Below are 22,770 nucleotides of genomic sequence, written 5' to 3'. Positions count from 1 at the left end.
ACTAAAAGAGATAGGGTAAAAAACGCTCTCCTTGCAGCAAGATGAAGATGACATTTAGATGTAGAACACAACTTAAAGCCCGCAGTCAAGTCAGTCTATGAAGTGCACGGGGAAAAATGATAATGTCATAGACAGACAAAAGCATCTAATTGTTCTTAGGTCTTCCATTTAGATAGGATGAACATTTCTTACTGTTTTCTACGTCATTTTGTTGTATTTCTCATCAAAATGCCCTGTACGCCTTACAGCGAGAGAGGAAGAAGCAAATCATATAGGGACGAATCAACCAATGCAGTTTTCATTTCACTTTGATAATTCATTATGGAAACTGATATTGCTGCAAGGAATGATAACCACAAAAGAACCGCGATGAACATAATTTGCCTATAGTGCAATTCATTTCATCATGTAAGGCAAATAAATCATTATTATATCACATTTACAATATTCAAATCAAATATCTTCATTTCCTTTTACATTTGGCGCATATGACGAGATTAACGCAAAAATAGATTTCTAATGTTGTTTTTTTTTCACCATCAGCTCAGATAGCCAGGGGATCCAGCATTAACATACCTGAGAATGACTCCAGCTTTTAAACTTGGTGCCGTTTTAGCGTGGCTTGCCAAAAGACAAGCTGGTATCCCGTTTTCTCGGACGTTTGCGATTGGAGTCGGCTCCAGAAAGGGTGCACAATAATGCTCCAGCTGCGTTTTTCTTTCATACAAAACTTTTCCACTCCTGAACAGGTGTGATATCAAAGGAGCGCGCACATCTTCTAAGACTTGTAAAACCATTGTAGAGCATTTAGTCAGGTGGAGCGTCTTTCAGTCCTCACAATTCACCTATATTTACTCGTCGATTGGAAGAAGGATAATTGATATGATACTTGATGTGTGTGTGTGTGTGTGTGTGTGTGTGTGTGTGTATGTGTGTGTGTGCGATGCTGTTTATCATTATGATTATGATTACGTCCTATAAGTGTCATCATTATCAGTTCTTGTAGTTGTATGGACCAGTATAGTACCAGTCCCGTACGGTAGATTGTGTCAATTTTGTGTCACTATATAGCTGTATCATTTTAATATCATGGTTAAACAGAAAATAAGATGACCTTAACAATGAGTGCATGTTCTCTGCCCTTGACTCCTCTCTCAGCGTTTGAAAAGTGATATCTTTTAATCTCAGATGTCATCTCTACAAGAGTTAGTTTAAATCGGTCGACGAGAGCAAGAGAGGAGTTATCTTTTTTTTCTCCTTTTTTATAGTGATCTGTGGACAGAATGGATCATATTCGAGTATTTCTAAAATTGAATGTCATAATTTACGTGATGTATGCTAGTCAGTGCTATTCGAGTCGACTTCCAGAGCAAGTATGCCGATCAGGAACGGTTTTCTAAAGAGACACAATCCAAACTTGTAGAGAATAGTCTGTGTGTAGTGCCGAGACAGCTGCCATGACAAAACGTAATCCACTCATATTGCAGATGTATAAGTTCACATCTGCTCCTTGATATACTGCATATTATGATATACTCTGATACGATGAGCAAGGATAGTACTATACCTCTGACATTAATAATTTGTGATAAACTGACGCATGTCTACTTGCCTATTTATTTTTAATGATTATTATGATCAGGGATAATTTGTTTGGAAATATTTGTCAGTTTTGTTCTGGTTTTGAGTTTCCAATGTGGATTCAAAAAAAATATTCATTTTCATGTGAATGGACATGATATGTAATATTCTTCAGATACCTTTCATTTGATATTGTAAATACATAAGATTGAGTGCTTCATGAAATAGGCAAACTTATTTCACTCATCAGCAAATATACCACAAACCAGAAATTTGTCAAATGATATTAGACAAAAAGCCAAATCAGAGTGCATTATACTCATAGGTTTTGTTTTGTTTTGTTTTGTTTTGTTGTTTTGTTGTTTTGTTTTGTTGTTGTTGTTGTTGTTGTTGTTGTTTTTTTTTTTTGGGGGGGGGGGGGGAGGACATACGGTGGGTGATCTTATCATTTTGACATGAAATACAAATCATACCATACTTCTTAATTGGCCCGTGGTTGAACATGTCATAAGATGTTAATATTCGCCATGGAAGAACAGCAAAATGATGGTGAACCAAAAACCATGGCGACTACATATCACCAGCTTTTTAATGTACAGTTGTCTTTGCTCTCTCGCTAAGCTTGTCAACTGTCCTTACATTTGTAAACGAGGGCATCAATGTACGATCCCAGGGGTCCCAAGGCTAGAAGACTAGGTCTCCGAAGCATTGACAGGATTTGATTGTTGCCAAGCAACCGTCTCCAAGAGTGTGAATCAAACCAATATATAATATAGACAGGGTTACGGCGAAGTTTAGTTTCATCTCGCTACTCATGAATGTTCAATTTGACTGAGAGAGAGAGAGAGCGAGGGAGGGAGAGAGGGATAGGGGGAGAGGGAGGGGGAGAGGGAGGGGTAGAGACGGGGGGGGGGGGGGGAGAGCGATGAATAGTGAGCTGGAGCTTCCAACTCTCTATTATGCACGAATTATCGCTTATTTCACAGGGGATTTCAATGTCAAATGTATTCAGTGCTACAATGCTGAATAGCGTAATGCGGTACCTTATCGTTTCATGGAGTTCCGCTGTTTTTTTTTTTCCCAGTCTCCTTGCGTTGATATTAATCTTAGAGGGTAATAGAATATATGATGCTGTGCCGAGGGGTACTATCGGTTTTGTACTAAACAAATTTTCTCCCGGAAGAAACGCGCTCACGCTCTTGAAATTTCCCACGTTGTTGTCCTTGCCAAATATTGTATGTTTTTATTGTTTTGATTTGTTTTTAGCTTGCTGTCTGTGTGTTTTCTGTTTGTCTATACATGTTTTCCTGTAAGCAGCTTTTTCCGAAATGTTGTCAACGGATTTGGTAAGAAAAAAAAGTTGAAAACGTGAGAAATGCATTTCTGACGCCGCAGAACAATGTAGTCAGGTTCTGGTAATGAACCCGTCCGCCGTCTTAATCCAATATTTTTTTTTTCCACAGATTTCTTTATCATTATGAAACGGTCAATGTCAACACTTTGCTACGTTAACTCCTCCTCCGGGAGTACCCTGAGGACGCTGGACAGATAATACAGATGACCTCATAGCAAGTTCTATAACACCACACCCTTTCATCTGGATATTGAACACATTCTATATAGATTCGGCAAGCCAAAATAGTTAGGTGACAGGATGCTTTTAAAAAATGCTTCTGGAGCTACACGACATTAGGGGAAATGAACTGCTTTGATAGAGGCATGTGCTTTGTGAGTACTTTCTGATTATGTTATCCCATGCACGCAACATTCATTAATTCACAGACTGTACACCACACGCGCACACACGCACACACGCACACACGATACGTAATGTAAACACAGAATATAGGCAGGTGTGCATATGCGTCAAATCTGTAGAAACTTCTTCTTTGACGACCTATGGTAAGTGAGCTATTCCAGTCATCTATACGGTAAACCTGCTGAATGCATATCAGAACTATATAGTCATCCAGTCGTTTGCGTGCATAATTTGTTGTTATATCGCAAAATTCCCGGGCAAGTTTTCTAGCAGTCAGGAATAACCTTTGTTAAGGGTATGAGTGCATAAATTTGAGTATTATGTGTAAAATAAGCCAATCTATTCATTGCTGTGTAGTAAAGTGTCTCTCTGCGATTTGGCGCCATCAAGGCATTCTATCCCCACGAGCTAAGCTTTGTAAAGTTGAGCACTTGAACCACTCTGGTTTGATGAGTATAACTCTTCGCGAGACTCATAATGTATGGCAACACAGCATCAGGTGTCGTGCTCCAGATTTCAAGTCAGTTCAATCCAATAATATGGGACATATGATGGATGATCTCGTAGAAATGAATGCCAATCAAATCGATCATGAATTTTACACAACGAGAGGAGTTAAGAGAAATGGAGCAGCGTGCATGCTAGTGGGAAGAAAACAAAATATATTACCAGAACAACTCAAACCCCTAGAATCCTTTAATCATTTCATATACGAGATGTGAACGTTACAATGTTAATGGGAAAATGACGATGCAAGCTGTTATTCACTTCTTCATGACATTCAAACTCACAAAAAAAACTGCGATTAACTCACTTCTCACGTTTAAATGATATTTGATAAACTTAAAGGGACTGTACAGTATACTGATAGAGGTAGGGATTCTGTTTTGAACACTCCTAAGTGAGATAATGAAAAGCCTCTTATGAAATATGAAAGAGCATGTAATTTTAAGAAGGATTCAACGTTTATTTGATGAAAATTGGTTTTCAATGGCTGAGTTATCCAAAAAAGTGTTAATAATAAAAGGCGACATGCCACAACTTTATTAGGGTCTCTTTGTTCACCTTATTTTTGGATATCTCAGCCATTTCAAAACCGATTTTCATCTAATAACTTTTGATACCCCTTAGAACTACATGCTCTTTGACATCTCATAGAGTGGTTTCTGAATATCTCGTAAAATGTTAAAAGCTAAATCTTCACTTCGACCAGAACTGTACACACCCTTTAATCAACTAGCACAGACAAACATACACAAGGACACACACATACAAACACCCATGCACAGACAAACGCGATAACATGTAAACACTGGTACTATATCACACGCTCGCAGACTACAAGCGATGAATATTGCATGATTATCAAAGGAACGGTGCTAGTGAGCGTCTGTGTCAGGGTTGCTTTGTAATTTGCCCCCATGAATACATTCATATTTACCGCCATACCAGGCACAGCCAGGGTTCAACCGATCACAAAGTCGTTTCTGGTTTTAAATCTTGAAGCGATACGATCAATCAGGCAACATTTGGCATGACAGTGACCGGCCACCGTGCATTGCCAACTGAAATTCGCTTTTCAATGATATTTCAAAAGCAGTATATATAGTAGTTATACGTCATTCAGATGTTAATTCATCGAAAAATCAATTTCTAATCAACGTGTCGTGGTACACTAGAAATATGTTTTCTACAGACACTGACAGAGTCAGAGAAAGCAGATATCATCACTGTAGTCTTGACATTCCTTAAAAAGCAACCCTGTTTTATTTCGCTCTCTTTCTCCCTCTCTTCATTTTATACAGGGTTCAAAGTAAGGTCTTATCAGTATTCAACAAACGCAAACTCCAACCAGGCGAGCTCTACGAACTCAACAAAATGGTCAAGTAAGTAACGTTTTCGTAATATTCAGTCCTGTAATATTTAGTCCATATCTAAATGATACATATTTCATTCGTCCACGGCATCCGATATCTATGACGTCTACAACCTGTCGCATTGTAAACGTGCTTGCATGCATTCACAATGAGGTATATACGAATGGACTTGATAATTCTTTTCGTCATCCTTTTCCCTCTAGACGATCTATCAAAGAGAAGTCTAAGCTAGCTTAGTGTGGCACCAATGTGCTTCTACAAATTCAGTGTTTATCATGATCTTTTTGGTTTCAGTGCACATTTTTTGTGTAAGATTTACTACTCTGGAGTTAGCGTTTGATAAGACGGATTTTCATAAACAGCAATGAGTGCATGAATAGGTAGATATTGATAAATAAATGAATGAATTTATTTGAGAATGAATTCAATCACTAAATCGTATTGTGCACAAGCAATTTTTGACAGAAAAAAACCCTGAGACCTTAAAGGGATGGTATAGTTTTGTTGAGATGGGCTTCACGTTTCCAACCTTTTATGTGAGATAATGAAACAAGAAACATGAAAGAGCTTACAATATTCTAAGAGAATTCAAAGTTTATTTCATGAAAATTGGTTTTGAAATGGATGAGATATCCAAACACGAAGAGGTCTTAAGAAAAGGTGGGACCCACCTTTTATTAGGACCACTTTGTTTCACTTAATTTTTTGATATCTCAGCCATTTCAAAACCGATTTTCATCGAATAAAGTTTGAATTCCTTTTAGAATTGTATGCCCTTTGATATTTCATGAGTGCTTTCTAATCATCTCGTAAAAAAGTTAAAATCTGAATCCTCAATCTCAACCAAAACTATACCGTCCTCTTAAGTGAAACATTCCAGATTGCACTGAAGTCGTTCCTCCTTCTGAATGCCATCATTGTCATCGAGTAAATGCACTTCTCACAAACTCGGCACGGAAATATTGTGGCATTTCGCTGACAAAAATCCTGTGTTAAATAAGCAAGCGTCGACGCAGTCACGTGACCAGCGCAGCTATATTCGTCGAAGCCCACAGGGCGTGATTAAGAGGCCTGATTGGGCTTTTGAGATGCTTTCAGTCAAAATAACTCCCAATCTGGAGGTTGATGCGCCTTTAATTCCACAGCCATGACGTGTCTAATGGAGTAAAGCATTTCAGATTATTGCTGTTGTTTGTTACTTTGCTCCATACATTTGTATTTGAGAAACATGGGGGCTGCCAGTCATGGTCTCGACTCGAGTTGCAAGTCGCGAAGATTCTGCCTGACACAAGAATTTCTTGGTTTGCATTCAAGTTGCAGCTCGAGACACAGTGGTAATCAGAACGTTTTATTCTCAGCTTTCAACCATTTGACATCTTTATTGCACAAATTAAGACCACAGTGCCGAAGTCTCCCGGGAAATCAGACATTCTGGCTAACACAACCGTGACTAATAGTACCTCCTCGGGAACTTTGCCGGTATCTGTAAAATATTCACCGCTAGATGGCGTTGTACTATCAGTCCATCTGAAGGGACATGATTGTGGCTAATAATCAGTAAATTCAAAGTGATGGATGTTTTGTTGTGTCATCTCTTTCCTTTTCTTCTGCCTATCATCCGCCGTTTTCTCTCTCTCAATTATTTCTATTGCTTATAAATATCAAAGGACTAATCAAACAATGAATCCCAAGTTCATTCTATTAAATGCTGATAACTGCATTTATCATCCTGTCGAGTTCGTTTTAGATATTTATGCCATTATTCAAGAAAATTTCTCATGTTAACGTTTCAGAGTGGCTATAAAATCGGAAATTGGGTCTTTCATCTCAGAGTATTACAAGGTAAGACGTCTAGAATTGATGGTACTAGTCGTTCAGCGTAAACTTATGTCTGATAATGATGATAATGATAATGATTTAAAACAAAAAAAACTTTCGTTACATGATGATGTTGCAGTAGTAGTTTTCCAGTCTTTCACAAAGTGTTTCCTTATTTGAATCAAATCTCTTCGCTGAGCATAATGCAGTCATACGTGTGTAAAAGTGTGAATATTCGTAAATACTTCGTGCACCGTCCTTCGTAGGCGCATAGCTTCTATCACATTGCATAGAGAGTTTGTCGTTATCTATTATTCTCCCCTGCATAATCGTGTCCTATTGAACGTCATGTATGTTCAGATCTGTTTCATTTTAGGTTATTTTATTTTTCCACTTGTACAAATGAAAAGAATTAACGTGATGGATCATCAACAATTTTAACAACAGCATAACAGAATCAGTCATAGCGTATAAACCTACTCATGACATGCATAGACATACAGGTATAATAACGAAATAATAAACATGGAAATAAACGTGTCTCGTGATTTTGTCTTGTGTAGTGGGTATAAAAGCTCAAAACAACAAAGAGAAAGATGTTGATTTTGGGTGAAATGAGTAAATTTCGTGTGCTACAGGGATCATTACAATACTGACGGAACGAGTGTTCGGCCGTGGGGGTGGGGGTGGGGGGAGGGGTAGTTTTCACTGGAAGAGCACCGACTTCTTTGATAATCATCGAGTACCATAAGAAGTCAATCCGACACAACGAAGCTTATTATAAACGGACCTCTTGTGTGAAGCGCCGGTTTTTGTTGCAATCCTTGTGTCGTAGCAGTAACACAAACCATACCTTTTTGATCACCTTTTTGTTTATCAAATTCTGCAGAAAAATTTACTACAGCGAGGGATGAAGATCCTGTACGAATCGCTGGACAACGATGGAGGTAAGACCGATATCACCTCCTTGTATTTAAAGTTTCATCCAATCATGGAACAAGATACCGGAAGTTTGTTTTAACTTGATGTCACGTTGACATTTGTGGAATGTTTGAACGCTTTTTATAACAGGCTCAAGTCATCTTCCCGCACCTATGACGAACCGTTTCCGCAGCAGGATTTTCACGTGTTACACGTTCATTTGGCTGATAGAATCATTCGTACATGTAGATGAGAAAAGTAGCACGAGACCTATTTCTGTTCTTTGCTATTTTAAGTAGAAGAGGATGTTCTTGATATTTTAGTGGCGTCATTTAGTATGAATGAAGGTAGATCTGATTTTACTTCATGACTTTTCGAGCGCAAAAAAGGTACAGAAATATTATCAATTATTCCAAATTGGCTAGCTCTTTCACGGGGTTATGATCTCATGTTGCAATCTGAAATTAATATTACAGAAATGCATAGAGAGAGGTATGCAGTGTCAAAGGCACACAATATGCCGTGCTTTTCTTCTAATTCTGAAATTGACGTAAACATATAGCATGGCACTCAAATCCACTTTACTGGACCTGTTAGTCCCGCCATTAACCGGACTGATACCCCTTTCCTCCGTTGTGGGCTCGTGAGTATTGGACGAGAAGCAATCTAGGTAACTGTGGCAGACCGTATGCCGCCCTCTATTGTTATCGTGGCAGACAGCGTCTGTAAGCTATCGCAGGAATCCTTCGTAGGGTAGGGAATACTGAGTTGTTGAAGCTGTGTCAGAGGGTTGCTCAAGACAGGTTATCGATTCCACTATCACTTGTATGTCTCAGAATCTTTCATGAGTACCCTATTCAAAACATGTGGTTTCTGTCATATCGATATTGTGAGCCCGGACTACTGCCATACACAGTTCTGTTACGGCGTAATGTGCTTGTTTTTTCGCTCCCGTCATGACGTTTTGCCCTGTATGTTGTCTTTTTATAAAGTTTTATAATGTGAATTTAGTCCATAGAGCTTCAGTATTCTCTTAAATCGTTCATCATGTATATTTCTTTCAAAATGATTATGTCTGAAATGAAATTTGTCCTTTAAACCACGACAAGGTTGCATTTTAGTTTTCTATGCGGTATGTGTATTTTATGTGAAAAAATGTACAGAACAAATTGAATGAAGAAGAGTATTTATCATCATAGAGTAGATTGCAGTGTGCGAATACAGAGTATGGCTAATTGAATTTTTGAAACATTCATATGATACCACTTTAAAGACGTTCTAATCGTTCCACTCTTCAAACTAAGAAATAGAAATGATAGCACATTAGTTAATGCATAAACTGACTGTACATCATAAAAGCATTGTGTATAGAGCCCCCCCCCCATCGTAATGAAGCAATTGAATTGAGAATATATATTATTTCATTTTACTTAAATTATCACTCTAAATATTGTTCTACGTAAATCGAACCAACATGACTTAAAAGCGTTAATAGACGCATTCAATTTAAAATGTACTGTCTTTTTTTTTCATTCTCCCTCTTGTGCTAGGACCAAGGTTGCTCTCGAGCTTAGCTGACCTGTGGAACTGTTTCTTCTGTGAAATTCTGCCCACATTACGTGCTATATTCTACCCTGTTCAGGTGCGTCGTGTCCTTCTCTTCACTGCACTGTTTTTCGCTTTGTTCAACCAGACCCTTCTTAAGTAAAGTCCTTCTGCACATTATAATAATTATAGCAGAATTTATGATACCCAAATTCGGAGCAGCGGAATAAAAATGAATGAATGAATGAATGAATGAAAGAATGACTGTTTTCACTAACTCGATTGAATGTCGAAAATAAGTGTCAAATATATTAAGCAACTGAGCATATCCTAAATCATATTATGTATAAAAATATAACACACAGCACGAAAACAAAGATGACAATTACACTTTTCATAGTTTTGATTCCGCACTCCATAGTCTGCATCGTTTACAGATTTCGTTGTTTTCCCCTTTCGTTTCGTTTCGTGATGCACCGTTCGGAATTCATACAGTAGGGCCTATATATCTCTTCACTTCTCTTTCTTATGTCCATGACCATATTTTGAGGAATGATATTTTATATTTTTGAAGAAAAAATTTGTTTTGTTACTGTTGTTCAGAAACACTGTAAGTATCACTTAAATCATCAATTAATTCTGTTAACTTTCTCTTTCGTTGAAGTAAAATGCTCATTCTTCCTCATCTTTGCCATCTTATTTCAGATTTGTCGTGTTTATTCATTAGATAACGATCACGTTACGGAGAAAAATAAACGACTATCGGTCTTTGCTTGACTTTTACAAATACCACGTGCTTAGTGCCAGAACTTGTCTAGGTCAATCTAATACTACACACGGAAACATGAGCAGACTGTATAAAGTTTCTTTTGATAATGCGGTGAGAAAAAAAAAATCTTCATCTTGTATTTCAGACCAAAGGACACACGATGTACCAGCTTTCACTGCTTGGTTTTCGGGACCATGTGGTACTGCAGTTACCCTTATCGAGTGAGTTGCGTAAATTTCTGTCAGAGATTATTGATAAGCCACCAGCAGTGTGCAGAAAACACAATCAGACGAGGTCTGAATGTAATCTGCGTGGGTGCTATTAGAAACCGGCCTGTATACGGAAAAAAAGCGGTTAAAGGAAAATGAAGTCAGTCCCGATCAAAGCACGGGGAATAATAAAAAAGGGAAACGAAGTTGCGATGATGATGATGATGAGGAGGAGGATGAGAACGATGACGGCAACGATGATGACGACGACGACGACGATGATGATGATAATGACTACAGAGAACAGAAAGCTCCCCCTGTAGTTGATTGTCGGAAGTCACATTGCTACCATAACTCGCATAGTAGTTATGACAACTGATAAACCACTTTTTAGCTCACCTGAGCCAAAGGCTCAAGTGAGCTATTGCGATCGTTCTTCGTCCGGCGTCCGTGGTCCATGGTCCGTGGTCCGTGGTCCGTGGTCCGTGGTCCGTCGTGCGTCGTCCGTCGTGCGTCATGCATAAACTTTTTACATTTTCATCTTCTTCTTGAAAACCCCAGAACCGATTTTTACCAAACTTGGCAGGTAGCATCCGTAGGGGTTAAGTTTCAATTTGTTAAATTGGGCATCATGCCCCACCCAAGGGGGCCCAAACACCCCAAAATTAAGGAATCTTTAAAAATCTTCTTCTCTAGAACTAGAAGTGATAGAGCTAAGTTAATACTATGACTTAGTACATTGATGACTGTAGTTGTTCATAGGCAGAATCAGGGATGCCCCCCCCCCCCCTTGGGACCCCAGGGGAGGGGTCCCAATGGGGCCTAAATTGTACATTTTCATCTTCTTCTTGAAAACCCCATGACCCCATTTTCACCAAAATTGGCAGGTAATTCTGCATCCCTAGGGGGTTAGGATCTCAATATAAGATGGGCACCATGCCCACCCAGGGGGCCCCCACAGGGGCCCACCCCCCCCCCCCAAATTAAAGAATCTTTAAAAATCTTCTTCTCCAGATCAAGAACTGATAGAGCTAAGTTGATACTATGACTTAGTACATTGATGACTGTAGTTTCAATTTTGCTCGTGGCGGAATCAGGGGTGCCCCCCCCCCCCCCCTTGTGACCCAGGGGAGGGGGTGGGGAGGGGTCCTAATGGGGCTTAAATTGTACATTTTCATCTTCTTCTTGAGAACCCCATGACCGATTTTCACCAAACTTGGCAGGTAGTATCCCTAGGGGCATAGGATATCAATCTGTTCAAATGGGCACCGTATCCCACCTGGAGGGCCCCAAGTGGCCCAAACCTCCCCAAAATGAAGGAATCTCTAGAATCAGAAGTGATAGAACTAAGATAATACCATGAGTGAGTACATTAATGACTGTAGTTTCAAGTTTGTTCATAGAAGATCCAGGGGTGCCCCTCTTGGGGCAGGGGGGGGGGGTAGGGATGTCCAAATGGGGGCCTGAATTGTACATTTTCATCTTCCTCCTGAAAACCTCATAATGGAATTTCATTAAACTTGGCAGGTAGCATCCCTAAGGGGTTAGGATCTCAATTTATCAAAATGGGCACCATGCTCCACCCAAAGGGCCCCAGGGGGCTCCCAATGCCCCCAATATTAAGGAATCTTAAAAATTTGGGCCCTTATTGTACATTTTCATCTTCTACTTGAGAATGCCTGGTCAAATTTTGGTAGAGCTGTGAATAATTTAGATAAGTGACTGCGTGAAAAGTGAACTTGCGATACTCGGATGAGCGCTAGACGCGCGGGTCTCTTGTTTGTTTGTTTTTTGGTGTGTGCTTTGTGCTGTGTTTTTGGTCTGTTTACAGAAAGTTCGTTTATAACTGGTGTTCCCAAAGAATCTGTTTTGCCATAAAATATTATATGCATTATTTACAGCAATTATAGTAATACGATGTGGGTCGGGACATCATAACAGTACTGCAAAGTTCTTAATCCAAAGTAAGGTAGCAAAATCCTGTAATGTCTGTGATAATGATGTTGTTTTTCTTTTTGAAATACATTACTGTTTACTTTTGTAGAAGCCTTATCAGAGTGCAACGACAGCGAGGTACCACCTGAGATCACGCAGATGCTTCTCAACCTTCATGCCGTGCATGAAGCGGGTAACCCGGCAGCCACGCCTTCGGAGGAGTACGTACAGCTGGAGCTCCTACTAGCAAAAGTAGTCTGCCCGTTCTTGGGCTCCAAGGGGCTCTACCTGCGAATGGGAGAGTCCGACCCCGCCGTACCAGCCCGCGACCCTAACGCCAAAGAAGACGGCCAGGGAACGTCGGGAAGCCCGGCCGGGTCTCAAGGCCGCAAGCATGGTCAGTATGTTCCCCGGGTGAAGCCGAGGCTAAAGGACAGCTTAAGGCTGCTCAGGGCAGGTGGTTTCATCAGTTCTCTGAGCATGTCTCACCTTAGCCTCTTATGACACGTGATCACATTCTAAAACTCCCAGCACATTACTACCTCTTTCTAGCAAACGTCTTCTTCGTTGTATACTGATTCAATGCAGCTGACAATGTCATTATAAGCTACTGTTTCCAAAAATGCAATCAATCACCTCAAATTTTATTAACGCGATGATATCTGTAAGGTTTAAAGATGTCATTCGGATGCGGGCAGGAACGACAGAACACCATGGGTGACTTCAGCCATTTGTGGCACACTGGTATTACGTTTTGAAACAATGTGAAACTATTCACTCGATGTTCAGCAAATAGCTTTCCTTCCACACAGCCACGCTGGCTACGCTGTTCTTGAAACAATCATTATGCATGCCATGCCGTATTTAGTGTGCATGGCGTGGAAATCATTTCACAAAAGATGTACAGCACACTTTTAAGGGAATCTCCAAATGCATAGAAAGAGGTAGGCAGTGTCAGGGGACACACAAATTGCCATGCTACAAACAAACTTGATGAAGCTAAAAAGTGAGAGAGATACGCAAAGATCTGATTAACTGTTGATGGGAATTAGGAACATTTTGAAAGAATGACAAGTACCATTAATTCTATCATACCAATTCAATACGCACTCTCAGCATCGAATAACGTCATAATGCTGTTACAGGCTTTCAGATATGGCAAAGCCTTAAGAGAAATATCATAAAGTCCCAAAAGGGCATTGATTTTGAGAATTAACAATGTGAATGGAACAATACTCAGGCAAAACCTAATATGACAGCGAAACAGGAGAGCAGTCACACAGATCAAGAAAATATATTTACCTGCTGTTACATTTCTTGCATTTTACTTCTTAGTATCGTATTGACATTCATTAATCGGTTTCGTGTATGCAGGAAGGAATGTGCACTGCATTTCAATTTCAGCATACAATGCGATAGGATTATTTGCATTCGAAGTACCATGACACTAGGGTGTGCCAGTGATGAATGATTAGAAAAGTTTATCGATGTCTTTGTTCTTTGTACGAAATGCACAATTTGTCATTATTGTGCCATCAGATTCGGGCTCTGTAAACACAAATGTGACTTTAAGCAGCATTTGTTTTTGTTTTAGAGAAAAGGGGAATCCATCGCTTGTGCTCTCTCTAGAAAATGTCTTCGAAGTTTTATTGTTACAGTTTTTTCTGTTTTTACGTGCCCTTTCCAAAGCTCAGCTTTCTTCGTCTCTTGAGTTTCACTTTTCTTTCTTGAAGAAATCAGTAAGATGCGAGACGTTTGTTCACAATCTTTATTTATCAATGAGCACAGAAACTCATTTAAAAAAGAAATACCCCATTGTACAATAGTTTTCACATCAGGTAATTCATAGAAATCCTATAGCATTTAGTAACGTTCTAAGATCAATATCTGTTATTTGTGTGGTCATTTCATGTACCCTTTCCCGTAGAATAACCTCGCCCTTTTTACGTGTAGAGGCTAAATGAGTTCATGGTATGTGGAGCTAATTTTCGTCCCAGCAGCTTTAATCTGCTAAAGTCTGCTCTAAAAAAAAAAAAGAAAACTGCGAATTCTTTTAGAGCGTCTAACCCTTAGCTTACCCCTGTAGGATAGCCACAATGTAGAGCCTGCTTTCAAGTTTAAATCACGATATCCCGTTCAGAATATTTTGCGTTTGCTTTGCTGATTTTCCCCCAAATTTTTAACACGTTTCCCGATTTTGTCTGTTTTTTAAATTTCACTCCTTTTCCCTTTTCTACTTGCCTGTTATAACAACTACCACACGTGCTCCTTGTCATCGTACGTATCCGTGTCATCGCACGCTGAACTGCATGTTTCGTTCATTGGTCAATTGCTTTGTAACTTGTCATTACGTCATTGTCGTGCAGCCTCAGGATACGTACCGCGCGCATTTGCTTCGCCAAGTTTGGCGTTTCTGCGCAGGTCCAGATTCAGTTTTAGGATCAACAACGTCAGGAGAAAGTTTATGCGCATGCGCTTTTCCGACGATACACCCGACTCCCCTTCTGAATCCATGCCTGAGTTCGAAAACAAACTTGGGTCTGCGAAGACGAATAGCAATGGATGAGAGATCACAAAATAACTCGAACTCGGATAAACGGACAAAATACCGTTGAAAGACGGAACGCCTCTTGAGTGCGTTTGTCGCTCCAGCCACCCTAGCTGGAAAGAAATGAAGGAGAGAAAAAAGAAAGAAATACAAATACTGTCTTTATAGCGACTGGACTTGACAACTGTGGCAAACTAGTGCATTTTTGGAAATGTTATCATGGTTCTTTTTACTTTTTTGATTAAATAATCAGTTTATGTACCTAAAAGTCTTTTCCCCCCTGAAATTATTTGCCTATCTATAACTTGCCAAGGTGTGGCATTGTGAACGCTTAAAAGCTTGGTTCAGAGTTTTTCACGTGTATTATGTGCATGATCCATGTCCGGTTTTTTTAACATGTTAGTATGTGTCTAAGTCTGTATTTGTATGTGCAATATCAAATGCTACTTGTAAGGTTTTGACCGTAATTGATTTGATGTATCACGATACATTGCTTGTATAACTGACTCACGATCTTTATTCATGTTCAAGAAATTGTTTTATCTAACTTTGCTTTTATTATGTTTACTTTTATTTTGCTCCCTTTCCCACAAATTAACCCGGGTTGTACGCTGCATGCTGTTTTTACAGGGCATTTAGTACAAAGACTCACAATACTTCTGTAATACTTCAACTAAGCTCACCTGATTATTGTTATTTCTTCCTCTCATTCACCCATTCCCTGTGTGCTGTTTTTTAAAACCCACGATCAAACATCTTCTGCCTCAACTCATGTGCCACTGAAATTAAACAATAATAATCACACACGCTTGTTGCAATGTGTTTCTGTGTCCAACTATGTCTCGCTGTTCAAATGAGCTGTCGTTAATAATTTAATCTTATTTCTTAATTGCCGCACATTTCATGTGAAATCATTTTCTCCATTTCCAACAAAGCCATGTTTCTACCCTGTTGCTGTATTATTGTTACAAACTTATTCCTGCTTCGATAATCTATACAACGCTCGTGTGGTTTTATTGTTCTATAACCCTCTTGTCTATGTGTGATTTACGTGATGTTTTTACATGCGATTTCCTATTTGATTATTCCAAAACAAATACTTATTGATACCATCATGAAATAAACGTAATGGACGTTTACATTCATTCCTCTCTTCGTATTCTAATTGACGAATATTTCGCCGTTTAATACGCTTTGTTCACCTAAAAAAAAGTGAACGTCCCCCATTTAAAAAACAAAAACAAAAACAACACCAACAAATTGGGACACAAATCCTTCCCATTGCTACTAATATTTGTGGTCTGACCATTGAAAAACTACTGTTTCACTAATTTCTGTTCAACCAAAATGGTATTGTGTCGTACTGTGTTAATTGTTGCTTGGGCGTTATCCACTGTGCGCTGTTATACTTGTCAACTCCGTCGGTCTTTATAAAACTCGCATCCGTTCCGCATCATGCTCACGCTGGATATTCATTCACTCGGCTGTATTGTCGCTGTGGTCATGTTTTTATCCTCGTTCTTGCCGCACTAAATGCAACGCTCTGTGTGCCGAATGGCGCGCCTTCCTAACGTCTTTGCACAATTCCTCATTTCATTTTCCCATTTCGTGACGAGCATGTCTCTGTTTCCGCACTGCTCCATCCATCCTTTTTTGGTCAACCCATAACTCTACATAACTTCAATCAATATCCTCCGCATTCTCATTCCCTTGCCACCCTTTTCCCTACTAATATCATAACCCATACCCTGAACAATCTACCATTGCTACCGCCAACATCCATCCCGCCTTCCCATCACCGACTTACATCACTCCTCCCCTACATTCATGCGCCTTGACGATTGAAAAAAACATGAAATCACACCCACGAATACATACAATGTAGACCGCCAGCGATCACTACAAAGGCTTAGCCTCCAAATCCAGCCCTCCAGTTTGGATTTTCCCACGAGCACATTTGGTGGGTCGACGCCGTCCTCTCCGTCGTCGTACGCACGCGACCACGCGGCTGCCAGAAGGCTACAGTTGACTCACCAGCGGCGAGGTAGTGCCCTCGTGCTGAGCTCCTTGGAGACGTTAGAGGAAGTCGACCGTACAGGAATGATGGGATCGTTCAGGGAACGCAAGCGGTCAAAGTCTGAGATCGACTTCGACAACCGTAGATAACGATTGCAGTTACCATTCTGTGTATTGGGTACTTATGTCCTCCACTTCCTGTTTTACGTCCTTTGGTTTTTATCTTCCCAATGCTTCCGTGTACATGTACAAGGCTGCCATCATACTATTTGGCATTTACTAACTCTCAGTTCGGCACATAAAAACACAGCTCATGAAGTCTCTATTTCTGGGCATTTTCACATAGGTGAAAAATGTGTGTAAGTACAGTGTGACCAGTGTCTGACTTGATAATATTATGTTATACAAGTTAGACGTAGACCTGATATTTACCTCATGGTAGGCCCTAAATTACTTGTAGATATAGTCACATGACTTGGTTACCATGACTATAAATCTGTGGGGTTGTTGTCTGTATTTGTTTCTTGTGTCGGTGAAGGTTGAGAGTCTGTATGGATTGCTACAGACACACTGCGACAGTGCCCCATCAACATATACATATGAAGAGTAAAAGAATATGAATCCGAGGATCACAAATTTGTATATGCAGCCTCTGTAGATAAACAAAACATACTTTCAAAGCAAATCCCACCAAACCACACATTAAAATAGCAGAAAATGTATGTAGGAGTGGAAACTGTCTACAAAGGAACAAAGTGAACCTCCACAACGGATTCGACTTGACTCGTAAAACGAATGGGATAGGTCAGTGAAACCGTCACTACATTCGGACATAAATGAATAGCCAAGTCGGTCTCATTCACATTATGCGAATTAGAGGAAGAGATGATGTCATTGCCTAGGAATAAGTGACCAGCTTCACTCCTTCAGAAAACGTGTAAACCCCCAACAAAAACAAACAAACAAGCCCCCCCCCCCAAAAAAAAAAAACAACAAAAACAACAAACAAACAAAACAAACAACAGAACAAAACAAAACAAAACAAAACATGACCTTCGCTCCCTGTTCTCATTGATGTCTCTCCATTCAGTCAGTCATATTGAAGAGCGAAGTGGAGTTTCTCTCTGCCATGGTAGTTTCACTGCATAGAGTGAACATACTGACTTGCGAGTCAATTAAACATGTCTCCCGTCTGCATTGCATTTTTTTTTGTGACGTGTAACTATAGTAATGGATACCACTCCGTACTAAAATAAAGGATCTATAATGTTGTCGGATTTGTGCGTCACATAGCACCAAATTTAACTCTGTGCTGTGAAGTGCCATCAAGCAATTCATCATTTCACTATAATCTTATCGGAACAAAAATAGCGAACAAAAAATGCAAAATGATAAAACCCGAAATTCACATGTGATACTTACAGCATGGTTTCAGGAAAAGTACTATGTGTGTCGTCACCAGTCATGTACCAGCCATGTTTAGAATCTTTTATTGTGTGTGTGTGTCTGTGTATGTAATCATTAATCATCTTTACACCTGCTAAAAACATCCTCCAGCTCTGTATTGAATATGGAAACCGCACTTAAGGTGAACAAAAGAAAGCGCGTTGGCATCATTCTATTTCAAAGTATAGTCTGATTCTTCGAATTACGCCTATCGATCCACCTCAAAGTCAGATTTAGAGACGTCTGTTTCTTTTCTCAGCCTACTGTGAAGTGTTTCTTCTTTGCTTTTACTAGAGTTCCTGATTATCAGAGATGGTGCTCTGCAAGCAAATTCAAGAGCTACATTGAATATGGAAGGGAGGGATATTCCTCGTGGGAGGGTAATGCAAAGTTCGAGAATTTTGTGAGGAAGTACAAAGCACAATCTAACTTCAAATGAAATCATAATGACGTGGAAGATATTTAGTCATAAGTATATGTACCGATTATGCAAACAATATGAATGATTTTTTTTCTTTCTAAACTTCCCTTAATTTCCTTTGCTATGTCAGTTTTTGGTTCCATCATACTCATGGTAAGTCGTTGAAATTATCTTTCAGCAATCTATCGTAAGAAAAGATAGGTGTCGTAAAGATATGGACAGAGATATGAACAAGTCAAATACCACTTCATGAAATGAAATATCATTAGTAGTTATTCCTCTGATGAAGGCATCAGATGCCTTCGTTAATTAGATAAAGATTCCTCATGATTTTGAAAATGAGAACAGCGGGGACTTTGGAAAAGGCGTAGCTTGTGCCTGTGCAATATGATAGGAACCAGTAATGTTGGAGTGTGGAATCATGGCTGACCTAAATGTCCGTAGGATCATCGGGTGACTCTGGGAAGCTTGTCTTGAGTATGATGCTGTAAAGCGAGCAGGTATTTGGTCCTTAAACACACGTGTTCAATGATCTTCATTATCAGCTCCTGGCATATATCCAAAGTAGATCGAAGCTATCTTTCAGAGGTTGGAAATTAACACAAATTATTATCATGAAACCAGCGATTAAACTTGACGCACAACCCTTAACCCTATTCTGTCACTCAACTCGATGGATTTATGTCTAAACTATGTAAACGGAAGGGAAATTCATGGCTTGATATTCCATCAGGACAAGTAGTGTAGATTGTGGACAATGAGCTTGATTTCAAAGATGCAACTGTAGAACTAATGAGACACTGGGCAACGTGTGTGGTAGGTAAGCTATTGATTTCGATGATGGCCCCATGTCGCCAATGTAAGATTGTTAATGATAACATACACCGAATACCCCTGATGCCGCTAAATTGTTGGATTCCTGCCATGCGATGGCACTGAAGACATCTTGAATTTAGTAGCTCAATTGTCTTCATCAAGAAACACTTGATGCAATGAAATCTATGTACAAGGTAGTGACCTTGAAGGCCATATCTCCTGGAGTCATTTGTGTTTGTCATGTGTCCTGGTCCGTAACAATTTAAAGATTTTATAGATCAAAGTGTCGATAAATCTTGTGTTTGTCCTCAGGGCGTGTGTGTTCCATTTTTACGCAAATTACGTGAATCAAAAGTATTAGGTAATATCCGATTATGCCTCGTTTGGCGTAGTTTTGAACACTATTTTACTTAGTACATTTCACCCGATTCCGAAAGTGGAATGCTTCCCCCAAATGTGTGAGTAAGTAGTGATTTGTGTCTTGTCAGAGAGTTACTACCCATTTTTTGTTCTTTCTCTCTGCTGAATACGATCTGATTTTTGGAGGTAAATGAGAATATCTACCTGTCTGAAACAAAGGACAAAGGAAGTATAAAGAGGTGCATTTCGGACTGGATATGAACAAGACGTATATAAATAAAGTACAACACTTAAAACTATTCGTCAGGCCACACCTAAATTAGTCAAATAAGTTGAGATAACTTGTGCTTGTGTTTTGTTCACACCGGACTTAAACTGGCCTTGTACTCTCGTCAAAGGTGACATTTAATATTCAGTTTCAAGGAAGTTCAGCGTACATCATGTGAGCTTGAATACTCTGCTTATGGTCCGCAGATCTTTAAGCAGTATGTGTACTTTATTGTTGTTTTGCTATTATACTGTTAACACTAGAGAAAATTTTAAAGGACCCTAAGAAAAACGGTCACTATATAAAGACAAATTTCGTACCTAGAAAGAACTTTCGTCATTCATTTAAGATACATTTAAAAAAATTTCTCACTCAACCGTCAAACAAAAAGTTTAAATGAGATTGATATATAGTTTCATCGTTGTTTATCTTGTATTTTTATTTGATATTTATAAAAGATCCTTAGTAGACAGAGTAGAGTTTTTTCGTACGTGTGACCCAAAATGTTCGATGACAGAACATTCCCGCCACATTAAGTATCGTCAACGGACACCGTCTAGACTTTTTCCAATGCAACAAAGTAATAACTACATGTATAGATAATACAGGCATGCCACATCGGTTCCTGTTTCGTATTATTTCCTTGCTAGGATTAAAAAGAAAATCGTATTTTACCTGAAAAATCTCGGCAGACAAGTGAATGCTTTCGTTCGGTTATGCTTCTTATTTGATGTATTTTTTTCTCTGTATGTTATATTGTTTTAGTAATAAACCTTATGGCCAATCGATCATACACAAATGATGTGCGATATTGTATACATTATAACATTCAGAAATAGTATGTGTGAACAAAGTTTATTTTTATGAAGTAAGCCATGTGATATTTTGTGACTTTCTGATTGAAAAGACAGATCGGAAATACATGAAACAGCTTTATGTGATGTAAGATCAAGACTTAATAGTTTATGTACAGACAGAAGTTTATCAAATGTGGGACATATTGTATATACTTGTGAAAATTTTGAAATATTCCTTTTATCAGATGTTCATTCTGAAAAGTATTCAAAGCTGTCATTAAATTACATGGACAGTGAAACATATGCACCTGTTCCGTATTTCTCTGATTTCGTTGTGCCAGACTCCCATGTGGTGCAGGGGGGGGGGGGGGGTGCCCTGCCCATGTATCACATATTCCTCTGTGTGTTTGTGTGTGTGTGTGTGTGTGTGTGTGAGAGAGAGAGAGAGAGAGAGAGAGAGGGAAAATGTGTGTGTGTGTGTGTATGTGTGTGTGTGTGTGTGTATGTGTGCATGCGTGCGACAAGGTGTAGACCATGTAGACAGGGATGAGTTTTAAGTAGGCAGGGTGAGGGGGTGGGCGATTGGTGGTAAGGGTGGAGTTAGGGACATGGGTTATGATTTTGATGTAATGACAAAAAGGATTTCGTTTGATAAATTCAAGAATGCTTCATTAGATTTTAGTTTACTGAGGCTCTCATGCCATGCTATCCTTTCATTTGTCTATTTTGTACCATTAAGCAGGCTTGCATATCATGCTGGCTGTTATTTCATTTGTATATCTTGTACGATTAAGAGGAAGTTTTTTTTTTTTTCAGTTTGATTACGTTGATTACGTTGAATGTTAGAATACGTTTTATTGTAAGAACGATAGTGACATCAAACGGAATTCCAATAAGCCAGTTCGTAATTAGCTCATGTACACATTGGTACAAATGACCTTTCTTTTTTCTCAGTTGGTTAGGCATTTCACTCGTTTTCAAAGCGGCATAATGCATAAGCTTGCCCGACGTAACAATTTATGGAATTCATGTTCATACAAAGAATTAACTTGTGTTGAGATCAGGTGATGAGAATGCTCTATCAGTTGACAATTTAGCAGGCATCCATTTCATTGTTTTGTGAATAACAGCCAATTTCCTTTAATATTGCGAAATACCATTCTTGCTGTCAGGTGGATGTGCTGGCAAGCACCATTTAGATAAGGATCACATGAATAATCAGCGCATCACAGATGCTTATCTCAGTGGATTTACAAACCAAGATGCCTGTTGGTACAAATGACCTTTTTCTGCTCATGCGCAAAGTGGAATTACGAACTGGTCTATTAAAAGAAATCATTAAAAAATTGTGTTTTTGTTTGTTTGTGTGTGTGTGTATGTGTGTGTGTGTGAGGGCGATGGGTGTGTATTTAAGTGTAAGAGTGGTATGGGGCTTGCCATGACAGCTGTGAGAATATACATTTTCATTTGATTCACATCTTTTCACATATATATTCATATTCCACATGAAATATTTGTGTAAAGATTGCCTTACGCAAATATTACTTTTATATTACTTTTATATCACTCTTGATATTACTTTTATTCTGTATACATTTCATTCTTTTTATATTACTTTTTTTGTCTTCATATCTTTCCGTCTTGGGGTTAAATTCCCAGATGTAAGTAAAGTCGTTCCCGGAAA

General features: G+C 39.1%; 1 protein-coding gene across 5 annotated transcripts in view; it reads left to right on the top strand.

Annotated features, from left to right (window-relative positions):
* The window catches only part of LOC139726547 (proline-rich protein 5-like), a 109,666-nt gene extending 89,118 nt beyond the window's left edge, over positions 1-20,548 (top strand). For 3 of the 5 annotated variants that reach the window (XM_071637531.1, XM_071637534.1, XM_071637533.1), the window contains 6 exons: positions 5,146-5,226; positions 7,011-7,059; positions 7,925-7,982; positions 9,507-9,598; positions 10,416-10,491; positions 12,524-16,882. In XM_071637531.1, coding sequence (XP_071493632.1) covers positions 5,146-5,226; positions 7,011-7,059; positions 7,925-7,982; positions 9,507-9,598; positions 10,416-10,491; positions 12,524-12,918 — 751 coding nt within the window. In that variant the 3' untranslated portion in view covers positions 12,919-16,882. Of the gene's footprint in view, positions 1-5,145; positions 5,227-7,010; positions 7,060-7,924; positions 7,983-9,506; positions 9,599-10,415; positions 10,492-12,523 lie in introns of all 5 variants that reach the window. The other 2 variants (XM_071637536.1, XM_071637535.1) reach the window with 2 other exon arrangements.
* The last annotated feature ends 2,222 nt before the right edge of the window (positions 20,549-22,770 follow it).

Source organism: Diadema antillarum, unplaced genomic scaffold (assembly GCF_040938485.1).
Source record: "Diadema antillarum isolate AM-2024a unplaced genomic scaffold, OU_Dant_1.0 seq00000089_RagTag, whole genome shotgun sequence".
Classification (NCBI taxonomy): domain Eukaryota; kingdom Metazoa; phylum Echinodermata; class Echinoidea; order Diadematoida; family Diadematidae; genus Diadema; species Diadema antillarum.
This window is presented reverse-complemented; position numbering and strand designations above follow the sequence as displayed.